This window comes from Megalops cyprinoides, chromosome 15, assembly GCF_013368585.1.
Source record: "Megalops cyprinoides isolate fMegCyp1 chromosome 15, fMegCyp1.pri, whole genome shotgun sequence".
NCBI classification, from domain to species: domain Eukaryota; kingdom Metazoa; phylum Chordata; class Actinopteri; order Elopiformes; family Megalopidae; genus Megalops; species Megalops cyprinoides.
The window spans coordinates 12,589,824-12,605,341 of NC_050597.1; the positions used below are offsets into that span (position 1 = coordinate 12,589,824).

General features: G+C 40.5%; 2 protein-coding genes across 3 annotated transcripts in view; both read right to left on the reverse strand.

The window, feature by feature from the left end:
- Positions 1-1,801: 1,801 nt before the first annotated feature.
- On the reverse strand, positions 1,802-6,283 carry LOC118789690 (serum amyloid P-component-like). Of its 2 annotated transcripts, none has more exons than XM_036546209.1 (4): positions 6,208-6,283; positions 4,944-5,026; positions 3,558-3,663; positions 1,802-2,525 (listed from the first exon to the last, which is right to left on the reverse strand). In XM_036546209.1, the coding sequence occupies exons 2-4, from the start codon at positions 5,002-5,004 to the stop codon at positions 2,006-2,008; spliced, it is 687 nt and encodes a 228-aa protein (XP_036402102.1). In that variant the 5' UTR covers positions 5,005-5,026; positions 6,208-6,283; the 3' UTR covers positions 1,802-2,005. The 2 variants fall into 2 exon arrangements, with proteins under 2 accessions (XP_036402102.1, XP_036402101.1); XM_036546208.1 differs by having other exon boundaries at positions 4,944-5,051; positions 6,208-6,252.
- Positions 6,284-10,318: 4,035 nt separating this feature from the next.
- egln1a (egl-9 family hypoxia-inducible factor 1a) overlaps positions 10,319-15,518 on the reverse strand; it is a 29,170-nt gene continuing 23,970 nt past the window's right edge. Inside the window, exons 3-5 of the mRNA XM_036546203.1 lie at positions 11,874-12,010; positions 11,503-11,570; positions 10,319-11,196 (exon numbers count right to left, since the gene is read on the reverse strand). Of these exons, the coding sequence (XP_036402096.1) occupies positions 11,138-11,196; positions 11,503-11,570; positions 11,874-12,010 (264 nt within the window). The 3' untranslated portion in view covers positions 10,319-11,137. The remainder of the gene's footprint in view (positions 11,197-11,502; positions 11,571-11,873; positions 12,011-15,518) is intronic.

A 15,518-nucleotide genomic window follows, 5' to 3' on the forward strand; every position in this document is an offset into this window, starting at 1 on the left:
TTTAAAACATGTGTAATTTGCCCACTATATTAAGAAGCCCTCTGTATCATAGTGATGACATGTCAGCCATATATAATCATTTAGTTATTTATCTGACCATAATATGGTGATTTACTTTGAAGAGTTACAGTATTTTTCTATTCATAAACATGCATTATCTACATTTCAGTGGAGGCCAATTCCTTTTACCAGAAATCATATACAGGAATTAGTCAATGAGTAACATGGGCCTCAGAGTTTACAATCAGCTGAAAGTGGTTCTAGAAATAAGTGGAAGATCTCATGATAAGATTATTACTTTACGCAAGTAAAATGCAAGAAAATGCAAGTACTGTTGTGTTGTGCATAATGAGCCATATAAAATGCATTACATTATCAGCGCCTTAAATTTAGAGGAGAACAGAAGTCAGTGCCTTGAATATAGATGAGAGCAGTGGAAGTTAGTGAGTTAGCACCCTTTCAACAAGCTCCTTATTCAGTGCCTTTGGCATCCCTGCATTGCTACATGTGGAAACTACATGGTTTACATTGGTGCATCGCCTTGACAAATTACATGACATTACATTATTATTGTCACTTAGAAGATGCTCTTATCCCAAGTGACAAAATGCATCTAATAAAGAGGCATGAAAAGTGGTACAAACAGGACACTACTAACCTCATATGCCCAGGTGTCAGTGCCAAACATAGTGACGTGAGCACAAGTACTACACTATTCCGAACACAATTAATAATTTTGCAGTCCCTGTTTTTAAAGTCCATTAATTGTGTTGCAATGCTCTTCCCAAAGAAACTTACAAACTGTCACTGTACGTCAGTTGCAACTATAAAGCCCAAGTTAACTTGCTCTGTACTGCCTGTACTAAAGCCGTCGGTCACTTCAAAGTCACTTGAATATTAAATAATGTGTCCTTAATATAAAGTGTGTGTGACCCACTATAATTTAACAATTTCCTCCATAAGTTCAATAAAATTAAAAATATCTCACCCCTACAGATGGACAGAGAGGTGTCACCTCAGAATTGCATTACTGATTTTAGCTGGCAGTGTTTTGCTATTGTATTGTTTACTTTACATGCAGACTGAGTTAAACAAAGTATGTGTCTTATCATGGGTGGTGATTGCCTGTGGCCCTTCTAAAACTGAACCTTTATCTGTAATCACATGAGTATCATAAATGTGTTGCATGGAAAGCAGGAATTTAAAAAAATAATCTTTAATGATTAACAATAACAAGATAATGTTGGTTTTCCTACTCTCACACACATGAGAATAGCTAATGATTCCTGGAGCTGTTACCTGCTACCTTGGGTCGCCATCTCTTGGACCCACCTCTTCTCAGTACTGGCTCCAGACTGGTGCAATGAGCTTCCTGCCGAGATTCGTACAATCGACTCCCTGGGTGCCTTAAAGAGAAAGCTGAAAACTCATCTTTTCAAGCTGTATCTCTGGTCTACCTTCTTCTCTATCTATCATATCTATTTCTATTTTCTATTTAAAAAAACACTCTACACTAGTTTAGCACCAAATTCCGTATCCTACTGACCTCTTGTAAGACTTCTCAATAACCACTCTTAGCATAGTAATGCACTTATTTGGAAGTCACTCTGGGTAAGAGTGTCTGCTAAATGATGTAATGTAATGTAATGTAATGTAATGTAATGTAATCACTCATTCAGTTTTTGATTTGGCTATCAATTAGTTTCAAAATGATAAAAAAAAACTCCTAAATAAACGTGAATACCACAAACAATAAATACAAAGTTATGACTTCAATTAGGTATTTTATTTTTATGTTCCGTTTTTGGGATGTGTTAGATTTATTACATTTATTTATTGTATTGTTATGTTTAAAAAATGACAGAGCATGGCTGAAAGTAGTGTGTTTTTATACATTACATAGCATTGCATAAAACAAAGTGAAATGAGAGTGAATAATGTAAAAGACAGTTATATCACAGACAGATCTGCCTGTCATGGGAAACCCCTGTGTACCTTTAGGACTTTATGAATAACACAAGACAGTCTGCTTCTTTTCCACAGCCACTTGACCATGTGTAGTGAACTCTAACGCTTGCCAGTTGAGAACGTTCCCTGGTGTGAAGGACAGCTGACTCATATATAGCTGGATTTCACACGGAGACAGGACATGATCCCACATGTGCACATCTGTGAGATGCCCAACAAAAGACTGCTGAATGTCAAAGCCCCCACCGTAAGAGTCCTGCTCTTGACCGAGGGTTATGCTGGGAGTTCCTACAGGAGAAACCCACGAGACAGTGGCCTTCCTGGAGCTGGGCTGCCCGTTCACCCACAGCTGGGCAAGTCCAGTGCCCGTGTCCCAGGTCCCACAGAGGGAGTTCCAGTCACTCAGCTTGCCCGGCAGCCCCCAAAAGAAAACAGCCTTATTTCCTGTGTCCACACCGTACTCGCCCGACCTGGGTGTGTACAGACCAAATCCATTGATGCAGGAAGGGGTGGCAAATGAGAAGACACTCTGGGATCTGCTGAGGTCTGAGAAGAACCTTTAAAAACAGACATTTTAAAGTGAGAGATCAAATGACCACACACTATCTACTGCAAATCAATCATTTCCGTGGCAGGGTAATAGGCAGAGAAATGTAGAGAATCTCATAATTATCTTGGCTTAGTAAATTTCATCCCCTTTTCTGTACAACAAATAACCACAACATTTTCAGTTACCCTTACAGTTAAATATGGCTGGGAAAAAATATATCTGCTTGGGACACCGTTCATTTTCTCTAAGGGGAAACCTAGATAAGGCCAACTGAAGATTACCTTTCGCTTCTCAGTATTTACTAGTTACCTTCAAGTAAAACAGTTACACCATATACACACCAGATCTCACATCTAATTTAATCTACATCCACACAAGGTAACTCAAGGGCATAGTGTGTCAGTGAGAGGAGTCTAAATCTATTCATTGTATACTTGTTCAGGACGTTATTGTGGAAATCATTTTTTTGCCATACTGCAGCAACTGAACTGTAAAACACTTGATATTTTACAATTAAGGTTCTGTTATGTGAATTATATCATAATTTGTGTTAAAACGTTTTTGTGTAAACAACCTCGGGTAGGATTATCTTACCTTATCAAGTATTATCTTACAACAAAGGCATAAGTTGTTCTTTGATAACAGTGTTATTGTTAGCACTCTTAAATGCATGATGTGATATTGCACACACTTTCTACAGCAGGGGGGAACAGAGTCTATTCAGCCTGACAGATCTCGTTGGGTAGGATAATGAAAGTCAGCTGGAAAACATAGAATCACACGCAATGCACTAAACAACCTACAAGGTATTGATTGAGAGTTAAGACTCATGACTTGTTTTGCAACTGACTTAGTGCTTTTGTTTTATTGTCTTTGTCAAATTAGTTCAGTTGAAGGTTGTTTATCAATTATTTTATGAAATACATTATGAGGACTTGGGTATTGCACAAAGGTGTATCACCTATGTTTGTATCTATTTGTTTGCATTGCAAAATTGAGCTGGACATGGGCCTCTGCAACCATGATGACTCATATTTACCTCAGGCAAACAGTCATAGTTTTAAAGTTTTGCTCCCTGACACCAATGAGCTTCACATGGGCAGTGTTGGACTCCAAAGGGAAGGTGAAGACTTTGTCTGTGAGATCTGTTGACATTGAGAGGGAAAAAATAATGTTTTATAAATCTTAATAAGCTGTTCACACATTTTCTATAAACACCTTTCTGTCTTCAGGGAAGCAAATAATCCCATTACCACCTTAACACACTTTCCCAACAAAAACACAGGACAACGTCTGAATGACATTGGAGACCCGTGTTCCTAATCAAAACTTCATTGTAAAATGAAGAGGAAAAATGACCACCATTGTCACAGTGTTAATAAATAAAATTAAAATCCTGTAACAAATATATAAAAGAATACATTTGTCAGTGCTGTGCTAAAGGGTAAATGATGGTTTCTAGTGCTAAAATGTACTACACATGTTTCTATTTACAGATTCTCCATCAAAATGTTATGAATAATAGGCTACATTACAGTATGCATCATATATGTGAAAAGCCTGTTTTTGCATCGTGCTTTTGACATATACGACCTGTTAAGCTTTGCCACTCATGCATTTCATATGGTTAGAAACGAAGGATGGACCAAATGAGCAATCAGTGTACCAGCTCCAGAAAGAAAATCAATGAATCAGATGTAAGACAAAAGACCAATTGATTAATCAAACACTTTACATTGTAGTGCCTTTCAGAAAATAAATTACCACAAGGTTTCACTGAAAATTTTATAACATGCACAAAATGTGGTGTGAACACTGTGGAAAATTAACGGCAGATTCATGGCAAAAACACATAAGAAACGTCATATGTAATTGGCTTTTAAAAATGTTTCACAGCTATAAAACATACAAGTGAAACTTCATATGGCCTCCACGAGAAGCCTTTAACACCTTCAGAACTTATGAACAGATGTCATTCTTTATGAAAGTTGACATCACACATATCATATTTTAAATGCATTAGGGGTGGACCAATACTCAACAAAATTGGCTCCTTACAATTATTCATAGCAATTAAAAATAAAACTTTAAAAAGATGCTTATGAATTTCATTGTTCTGTAGCATCATGTAAATGTACTCAGTGTAAATAACACAACAATTAAGTGGAAATAAAGAGAAATATTGTGAAATATTGTGCATTGTGAAGGGTTGTATTTGTATTTGTATTTTGCTCAACCCTATCATTCATGATATAATGTAACATGACATACCACGCTAAGCAAGCCATCACAAACCATGGCAGCTGGCTATGAATGCTTAGAAGAGTAAAAGTGTCATGGTCATGAAGCTTTTACATAAATATTATAAAGGGCTATAAAAGGTGTATTTGAGAGAAAAATTCCTTCAGTATTGTGCATCTCTTACCTTGAGGCTCAGCATAGCAGACAGTGAAGAGGAGAAGGCAAAACAGAAGAGGCTGCATCATTACTAGCAAAGCAGATTTTCCTCTGGAAGATCATTTATGAGAAGAAACTTGTTCAATATGAAATGAAGAAAAGGAAAAATACACAGTATAACCTATGTGCTAACTATATAGCCACCAATAAATACATTTATGTAGCAAGTGGTAACAAATGTAACAAAACAGATTTCTCATTATTAGCAAATTATACAATCAGCACTGTGTTGATGCTACGGAGGCCTAAAACTTGCATGTTAATATAAATTCCAAAGACGGCCAAGGCTCCCGGGTTGGTATATACCAATACATAACATACTGCTTTTTGAAGTGCATTAGTTCACTCTTATTAGCTAATGGGCTTGATATAACCTCATAACTGGTACACATTTGCCTTGATGATAAAGACAAAGGCATTTATTCTGGTTAAAAAAAAAATCTAAATTAGAATGGTTTACATAGGATGTAAAGGATTGCTCTTAGGATAGGATATAACCTGGATATAACACCAGTGTTGTATATTACTAAGTGTTAGTAGCTCCTTGAGCCAATCACATTTAGAGGGCACAACAAGTAATAAATCACTGGTGTGGATAGGATACAAGTGATATCTGGCCTGCATAGTCTCCTTGACAAGATAAACATTTGTGCAAGCGTTCAGATAGAGAGTCTCATAGTTCAAACTTTTGTTGACACACAGGTAAGTTCACTCCAAAAGCTATGGGGAAATGCCAACATGAAAAAGTGGTACAGCAGACTAAACATGAATTTCCAAATTCAGCCATAAAACTAATTCTATGAAACCAAAGGCTGTTCTTCTCTGCTAAAATGGCTTTAGAGGTCATGATCACATAATCCTCCAGGCATTCCCTATGTAACACCAGTTCACACAGAGTCAAAGAATTCAACAGCATTTTAGAAGAAATTCATTATTTGCACTAGCAAAACTGAATAGTAGCTTGCCCTCTCACAACTAATCCCATCTGATGATCGTCACCATACCCAAAACAAACAGTTTGATAATGATAAAAAAAAAAACATTTAATGATACTGATCTGTCAACGTGCACTGAATATTGGGTTCTTTTTCATACATACACAATTAACAGTCACAACAAATATGAAGTAAAATATGTTACTAGCAGTAATAAAAATTGAAAAGAGAAAAGTTAGTTAACTTTAATTACATTTCACTTTATGACTGTATTGCAGAATGACGAAACGATCTTACCCTTTGGCAACTGTGACCAGGAACTAAACTCTGGAATCACAAAAGATTGATTTCCCAATACTGAGGCAATACACAGATGAGCTCCCTCTAGTGGAAAATGAATACAAAACAGACAAGTGTGTTTTCATTTACTTCAGACTAATCGTCCTATCAAAAATGTCTGACTATAAATGTACTAACTGCATGTTCTTGCACATGGGGAAATCAAGATGCATGCAGAGCATGGTATATTATCAACAGACAGAAACTGAGCCAACTGGTTAACTATGCAATTTGAATAGGGAATTAGACTGTTAGAACAATACAAGAGGCAAAACCAAGCAGAGGGCAGATGCATTGATGCCAGGCTGTGCACAGTGCTGAAAAGATCCTATAGGGTTAGACCAGATTATGCAGGTTTCTGTCGCGCGGAGCCGCTGATGTACACGTTCATTTCCCTGGATGGCGTGATACCGGCGTGTCAGATGACAGAGGCTGCAGGTGGCATAATTAAAAGTTTCAGGTCACAGAGCCAGACGTCAAAGCAAAACGTCGAAACAGTCCAGCTGGAGTGTTGTGAAGCAGAGGGATGTTCACTCACTCAGCACAACGCCTGATGGGAACAAACAGAAGCCGTCTATAGCCTCTTCTTAGCTTTGTAATCCAGCTTCATTGAAGGCACAAGGACAGGAACATTAAGGTTTGACAATGGCCTTTATCCCTATAGCGCAGGCATGCACTTGTACCATACACTGCCATATCAGAATCATCATTAAGGGACACAAAATGGGCAACTCTGTTTTTTCGGTCTAAGACAGCTGATGGCAAAATAAATGTACCAGTACATTCAAATGCAATTCAAATTGTCACCACAACTTGCGTGCTCTGCTGATGTCATGCCTCAGATTCTCTCCACATGGAAGCATCTTGCAGACTATTTCAGTCATCCACATTCTGCACTTGTTTTGAATGAGAACTGTTTGGTTATTATTGGTTATAAGGAAAGCTGCAAAGTTTGGACCTTAGCTTAGAAAGTTCAACACCCTCCCAATATGACCATTGTGATATTGTATCCAAAACTGAAAAACTCTTTCCAGACTGATAAGTAGGGGCTACATTTTTGTCTGCTGTTCTGGAAACCTCAAAACTTCAAGACACCAAACACCTCAACACTGATTTGACAAAGCTTTGTTATATCACACATGCACATTGTAGTATATACAAAACACAGTATAGATAAAATTATCCATTAAACACATCAAAATGGGAATTGTTAGCAGTATCTAACAATCAGAAAATAATCTAGAAAATAAAAAATACAGAATATGCAAGCCCTTTTAAATCAGTTTAAGTTTAAGATTTGAGTTATTAGTGTTTTTAGATTATATGTCTTGTCAGTACTGCTGTGGTAAATCACTTAATTGGAGCAGTCTGGATTGCTGGTCTCAGTCATTTAAGCCTTCACCTCCATGTCTTCCTGGATCAACAGCTTTTTGTACTGTTACACCACATATTTTCATACAATGTATCTACTTGAAACCAGGACAGCTTTACTGCAGATGCTAGGGCAATGGCCTTTTCTCACGTCCAACCATAGCTCAGTCTGAAAACAAGCAACAAGGTGGGGTATTGGTCTGTCTGTCTCTGTCGCCAGCTTTCAAAGACCCTGCCATCTCAACTGGGTGTGAGGTGTGGAAAGTGAGTCACAGGGGGGATCAGAGCATGAGGCATTTTGAGGTCACAGATCAGGTGTAGCGCCTTTGTTACTTTAAGTGATTCAAGTGATTCTGAACAGCAGCCAGAACTTACCAAAACCTTTCTGCACTGGTGTTAGTGTTGCAGGAACATGAAAGACGTTGTCTTTCATACCCAGTGCCATTTGTGTTGATGTTCTCACGCAGTTTAACAAAATGCAATTAAATCATTTCTGCTGACAGCAGCTCTCATCTATGGAGAATGTCATACATTCAAAATATGTACAAAAGATTGAGGAAGTTGAGAGCACCTGTTCATGCATCTGTCCATTAGCAGAGCAGGAAAATAAAAGTACAAATGACAACCAATCACATTTTGATTGTAGTTTAATTTACTTACAAACATCATTAACACTGCATTTCTGTATCACATGTGATCATGTATAAAATACACCAAAGCCATTACTCCTCAGTGATCATCTGCTGAAGAAAACCAACATGTCACCAAATTCGGGAAGCAATGAGAAGGGCATCAGACTGAAGATGGGCACCATCGGACGACAAGCAGAGATGCACATTCAAAACGCTTGCTTCAGCCATCCCACAATGCATTGCTTCAGTGACTGAGCAACAGAGCCATTGCTGTGAAGGACATAAAAGGGTCCTCACATTTCATAACAGTTCCTTTGACTGTTTGATAGAAATACAGTTCAGTTATTTTGGCACTTTCGAACATGTGACACCTCTGACAGAGACTTGGCTGCACCGGGACACAGAGCACAAGACTCTCGGAGTACTTGAGAGAGATGGACTCTGATCATTTGGGTCTGAACTCATCCGCCAAACAATGTGTGCAGTACGAAAGCAAATGTGGTTTTGTTTAGCTGGAAACAAACTGCACAAAATGCGCACAACTGGAAGTGACGTCGCGTGAACTAACATATTCGCCTTTGCTTCAGCTGCCGTCTGTTGACCAGATGTCACTCTTGAATCATGTTCAAAAGAAGTGTCTCCCATAGATACAGATACAACACTTTCATTTACATTTCTAATGTTGTTAAACAGGTAAATCACCAAATGACACACAGGAAAAGCAAGAGCAACTCACAGGAAGTCCTCACAGGGAGAGCACTTCCACTGCAGGTAAATGGCCAGCGAGCAGAGCACGATTGTAAAGTTGCAGTGTGAAACCAACAGAATTCGAGTCCATGTGTAGCAGCAAGTGAACTAAACAAACTTGAACTTGTTCGCAAATTTACAGAAATTTGATTGTATTTTCCTGAAATGAGGCAACCCTAAACGGGAAAAAAAAAATGCTTCTGAAAGTGCAAAAGGATGCAAATCACTTTCAAGTGCGAAAGTGCCCAAAATATTAGGCGATATTCATCAAGGCATGAACTCTAGAGTTTTCCGCATTTGTGTAAAGCTAAAAGAATAAAGTGGGTATAGGGTAAAGACTCACCCCTTTGTTAATTGATAGTTGGGACAGAGAGAAGAAACGACTTGTGATTTGTGCTTACCCTGTGTATTCTCTGAGAGGTGTCGTGGAGAATCTTTGGAAAAGTTACATACCTTAACCACAACTACTCCCCTTTATATGTGCTGCAGGCCGTCCTGCTTTCCAACAGCTAATTCATTTGGTTTGTAGGAGCTGTTGATTTATTACAGATCTGGGTTTGACATCACCTTACAGTTACATTCTTGAAAAGAGAAATTTATTGTCGGAGGTGGGTTTTGCCTAAGATAGAGATACAAGAAAAAGTATTCAACATATTTTTTGAACATGTGGCCAATGGCAGCTTACTTGGTTGTTCAGTTAATAGTCCTAGGCCGTAAAGAAGCTAACCATTATCGCTTGTCAAGTTTAAAAAAAAAAACAAAAAAAACAAAAACTAATTGGCTTTACGAATTTAAAGGGAAAAGTAACCCGTAAAACTTGAATTACTCATATCACACAATAAATACACATTTCCTTCACAAGGCACAAACCACATATAACTGTCAAGTGATACCAACCCCTAGATCACTAAAACCTACGTTATTAAGAGGTTGTTGGAGCAAAAAAAGTGTGCTTCAGAATCAGTCCTGGGAATGATAAAATAGGAAACATACCTGCTTTTTTTCCCCCAGTGTCATCTGGGTTCCTTTAGCACTAAACCTTTTAGCCCTTTAATCTCCAGCGAGAACCTGGGTGCAAGAATGTGAGGGTGCAGGAGTCCGCACTGTGTGACCGAAACCAAGCACCCTTTACAACCTCTGAACTACTGGACTGAAAAATAGAATATATTCCTAATAAAATTTAAAAAAAAATTAAAAAGGTAAATTTCTTGACAAGGGACTAAATGTCATAAGCTCTGCATGTCCCCTCAATAACCACAAGAGGGCGACATGATAAACATGTTCTACAGGGAGGGGGCAGGGGCACATGGTGGGAGGTGGGGGCAGATTGGGGCTGGGCAGGAAAAACAAAATACTGACCAGTCTGCAAATTCAGACTGCAGTTAGAAAACCCTCTTTTTTCATTCTAAGCATAGAGCTGTGAAAATAGGTAGAAGATGTTGGTTTTGGTTTAAGACAACGGTGACTGTAAGTCTGCCACGACAGACAACACTATCCCTGTGCAGCAGGGCGGACGTAGCTCCGCGTTACCAAGCAACAGTTTCAAGTCAGTTAAAGGGAGGAGCACACAAAGGCAGCATGACCCACACAAGCAGGCAACTGGAAAGCCACAAACTCTCTGAGGTCTTGGCAAAAATGCATGATAACTCGCTTTGCTTTGCAATTTAGCCGCAATGCAAACATCTCTGAAAACAACTCAATTCAACCGTGTGAAGAGTATCAACATCCTCTTCCAATGCGTATACATTTAATTGTACCTTTTCTTTTAAATCTCAACCAAGAAACCAGGACACAGGATTGTAAACACAACAGATGAGAAGCTGTCTGTCGCAGAGCGAATTCTCAGATTACCACTGACAGAGAGAACAGATTGGTTCCTGTATCAAGTGATATTTTCCATGTTAACCTTCATGCCAGCATTCTGCACATTAAAGAGCTGTGGAAAATTACAGTCCTCGCAGTACAATGACACAACTTTCAAGGTCAGTTGTTGCAGCCATGCTGGGTGGAAAGCAAAGAAAAAAACACAACTCGTTTCCCCGTTTTCCACGGCTCGCCCTCTTTCGCTGTCTCCCGGCTGTCCCTCTCCACAGCGCCATTGGCGGCAGTCAGAGCATCCTGTCAACTGCTTCAGCTTCTTAGTAGCTGGGATCTGAGGGTTTATTCAGGTCCACCTTCTCTCCCTTTTCCCCTGCACCTGCAGAAACACAGAGAGATAAAGTCCCTTTTTTAATCATAATGTTAGAGACAGGCAACATATGCCCTTGCTGTCAAAGGCATTCAGTGATCTGGAAACTCCCCCCACCTCTGGGAGCAAGAAGAACTAATGCATGAATGGGATTTGAAAAAGAAACAATGCACACTAATTTTATTTAACTCTCCAAAGGGCAAAATGGATTTGAATATCATCAAATGTTTTCAACTTTTTTTTTTCTTCTCATTTTGCATACCAAGAGTCATAAGAAAAAGAGTCAAAAATTCCTAGAAATTTGAGCAGGCGTACCTGTTAAGTATTTCTCTTTAGCCCTAGCCCGCTCATCCGCATCGAAATACCACACCGTTATGGCATACCTGCACAGAGAGAGGCAAGACTCCATCACTTTCTACCATATTACATTACATTACATTCATTTAGCACATGGTCTTATCCAGAGCGACTTCCAGCACAACAGAGCATGCATGAGAACCATATCCATTGTACGTGTATCCATTGTACGTATCCACATACATGAACATAGTCATGAAGTGATACCATCATCAGAACAGAGCTCCATATGAACTGGACGGTTACTACAGGCAAATGCATAGACAAGGTAAGAGTCACATATTTATGCCAGTTAGAAACATGCAGAGAGACAGCAAGAGGAGCTGGACCTGGTGGCGTACGCCGGCTGCACTTCATGAGGGTTGCGCCGGTCAGACCAGAAGAACAGCAGCCGGTCGAACTTGGGCTCGATATCAGCAAACTGCGCCTTGCCTTCCGGAAAGATCCGGAGCAGACCTCCGTGTTCCTAGGAACCCAAACAAAAGGAGAAAATTGCCATTGTCAGAGCTTTTAAAAGCCTGAACGTCAACAGGCTGACTGCTCCGGGCAGCAATTTATTTTAGACATATGTCTCATTTAGCAGGGTGAATGTTTGTACATTTCGGACGACTGTCTGGTGACAATACTGATGCACCCTTTTCAGGAAACAATTTGTAGGAGTATGAAAGCACAAACACTTGTTACTGCACTATCTAAATGACTTCATACCAAACTACCATAAAAACAACTTGTTAGATGCTGTCAGTAAATAAGTGCACACAGGCAGCTGGTTCTGTATTTCTTTGTCCCTGGCTGTTCTCCATATTGCCAAGAGCATGCTCTAGTGTGCAACCAGTATGTAGAATTGTAAATCATGTCTGCTTCCACTCTAGCACCGAAGCTATCACAGCTTGCTGGAGGGCCTGGGTAGAATTAACCTTCAAGCACATCCTGTGGCTTTGTGATAATGGCATTTCAATGACAGGAGACTTGGCAAAAAAAAAAAACAATGACTCCTAAAATATCTCATCTTTTGCCCGCCACCCACCAATCAACACGAACGCTCAGGATGGGAAATGGGCTTTCCTGCAGAGGGATGGACTGCATTAAGAATGAGAGGAATTCAAAGCGCAGCGTGGTGGTTACATAATGATGAGCAGAGTGAAAAAGCAGATGGTGGAGGACTTGCAGAGTCCAGCAGGCAGCGGATGAGTTTCTGCACATGAGACCGGGGAAAGGGGGGGTGCAGGACTGAAGGACTGAGGGCACAGTGCTTCACCGTTGTGGGGAGGGTGAGAGGAACAGAGGACATACGAGGGGGGCCACAGTTTGGAACATGCTGGAAGGCCGTGCCAGGAGGCCACCACGCTGAGGAAAACCTGCACACAGCTTCCTGGGTTTTTTTTTACTTGATCAAGGAGTCTGAGAGCAAATAATCCTTGACACTTAATCGTTATCAAAACCCGCCATTAATAAGACCCAATTAAACGCGCTTCAGCTCGGTCTCGTTTCTCTCGCCTGATCCCATTACGGGCCCGTGGGCTCCGTTACTCACAGACCCTCCTCGGTGACGTCTCTATGGGGCCCAGAAGCTTCCGTCGGCTGCTGCAGAGCCAGCGCTGCCTCCGCGAAATAACAGTAAGGAGATTAATACCCTCGTAATAGGAAAACATCTGTCTGGTTGCATTACTTTCCACCAAATCCGAGATTCCAAGAAAGCTGGACTGTAAAAAAAGAAAAAAATGAATAAATCTGCACCTAAGATGAGTTTTGAGTCCTTTCCACTGACAGGACCAAGCTCTAGCTGGGCCGGAGTCTTGTTCACCCCGCCCCATGGGCAGTGCGGGACATCCTGGGAAAAGCAGGACCCCTGCTTTCACAGCGCTCCAGTCCTGCGAGCCACTCATCCCCAGCGTGAGGTAAGGAGGACCCTTTCGGCCAGAGGGTCAGAACCCTCGCTGCTTTTTTGAGTGGGGGGTGGATGACACCAAAACAAACAGAGGGAATGTGGTCTTCAGAGACCCAAGCCTGTGGTGGGGGTGATGCTGGGGGGGTGGGTCCCAATATCTCAAACAGCTGCTCTGTTTGAGCAGCGGACATTTGAGGATAAGACAGCAGGAAAGTGGGACACTCTATCACAGAAATTGCATCCCTAAACTTAACAGTCTCAGTCCAGCCCGGTCCAACACCTTCTTGTCCACAGGTGAGCTCCTCAGGTTTCCGCTTGTGTGTCTTAGTTGCACTTTGGGCCCCAGAGGTCCTCAATGAGATTCAAATCAGGTGACTTTAACATCAACTGAAAACCTCGTTCCTCTCCACCTCCATCCACACCTTTGCAGTCCCATGACAGCGGTGTTGCAAGTAGTGTTAATCTGCTATCCCAAGCCTCCAAAATGTTCTGCACATTTCTGTACAGTCTCAGAAACAAACTTACAGTGAATACAGTTCAGGTTAAAAATCACTGCTCAATGCAGGTATTCATTTCTACGTGCTGAATAATCATTCTTGGCTGCCACTGTACACAAAAGCAGTAACAATTCAGATGCTAAAAATATCTTAAATATGTTGGGAGTTAAATGCCAGTACCGGCAGCGATGTGGCCTTGCAACTGGCTTCCAATCTATGCAGACTGCCCCCATCAGCATGTCACACATACAGTGCCTTCAAGGAACAAGCATTCTGCAGGAGGAAATCGCAGTCAGTCGCCATATCAAACCCTGGCTGGTGGTAGGGATCAGTGACCAACGCCACCATGGTTGGGCCTGCTTTGCTATAAACTGGGGGTGCCAAGTGACACGTTTACTTTGATGCCACTAACTCTTCTAAAAAAAGCTGGGCTTGTTTCAGCCCCGGCCACTTCCAACACAATTAATTCAGCTGGGACATGTCAAATAAATTCCACTAAATACAATTAAGAGACATTGACACAGACAGAACAACTTTGTTTTCAGCTGCAACTGCCTGCATGCAATCCACAACAGAGTCACAGCATTTTCAAGAGAAGATGATGGAGGTGGATACTGCAGAGCCCCTTTTGTCTGACAGAGCCCAGGTAACCAAGCAACAAGTGCTACCACAAGGCTCACAAGCCAAAGCCTGCATTATCAATGAGAAACCCCAACTGAAAATGGCAGCAGCGCATTCCACCTACTGGCTTTTAACTTGAAATCCGTTAGATCAATGCACAAAAATATACTAACCTATCAAAAAAATCAAAGAAAGCAATCTGATTACAGGTGGTAATAAAGTGATGTTGCATATTTACATTTACCTTTATTCATTTAGCAGATGCTTTTATCCAAAGCGACATCCAAAAGTGCATATAGTGGGAAAACAGGCACAAGGGCAAGATGTGTACAGGTCATACAATGCAGATAGTGCTGAAGGTGCTGAAGCTGAGCACAAGGCCGGTGTAGCGAGACAGAATCGGTAACTGCACAGATCCGCTTTGTCACACAGCCTTGGTATGCGTTTGTTAACTTTTTAAAAACCTGATTCTAGAAACATTCAGTAAACCAACAAACCCAAAAACTTTGCTCTCTGTTAATCATTGTGATCTTTTATATCTTATCTACCGCATCTCTCCCCCATGACATTTACTTCTTAAAAAACAAACTGTTTTTCTTCCTATAACTGTGACATTATGAGGTTTAGTATGCCATATCAATATGCACAGTTATTACCACGTTAATATGGTTAACAACATACAACCAGTACATACAGTACACCCAATTAATGTACTGTTCTCTTGCCAATATCAATATAAACAAATTCAAGAAAAGATGGCTACCATCTGTCATTGGACAGAAACATGTCAATTCACCATTACATTACATTTTTGTCATTTAGCAGATTCTCTTATCCAGAGCAACTTACATAGGTTACAAATTTTAAATGTTATCCATTTATACAGCTTTATTAATATTTGCGGAGGCAGTTCTGGGTTAAGTACCTTGCCCAAATGTGCAGCAGAAGTACTCCAGTGGGGAATCGAA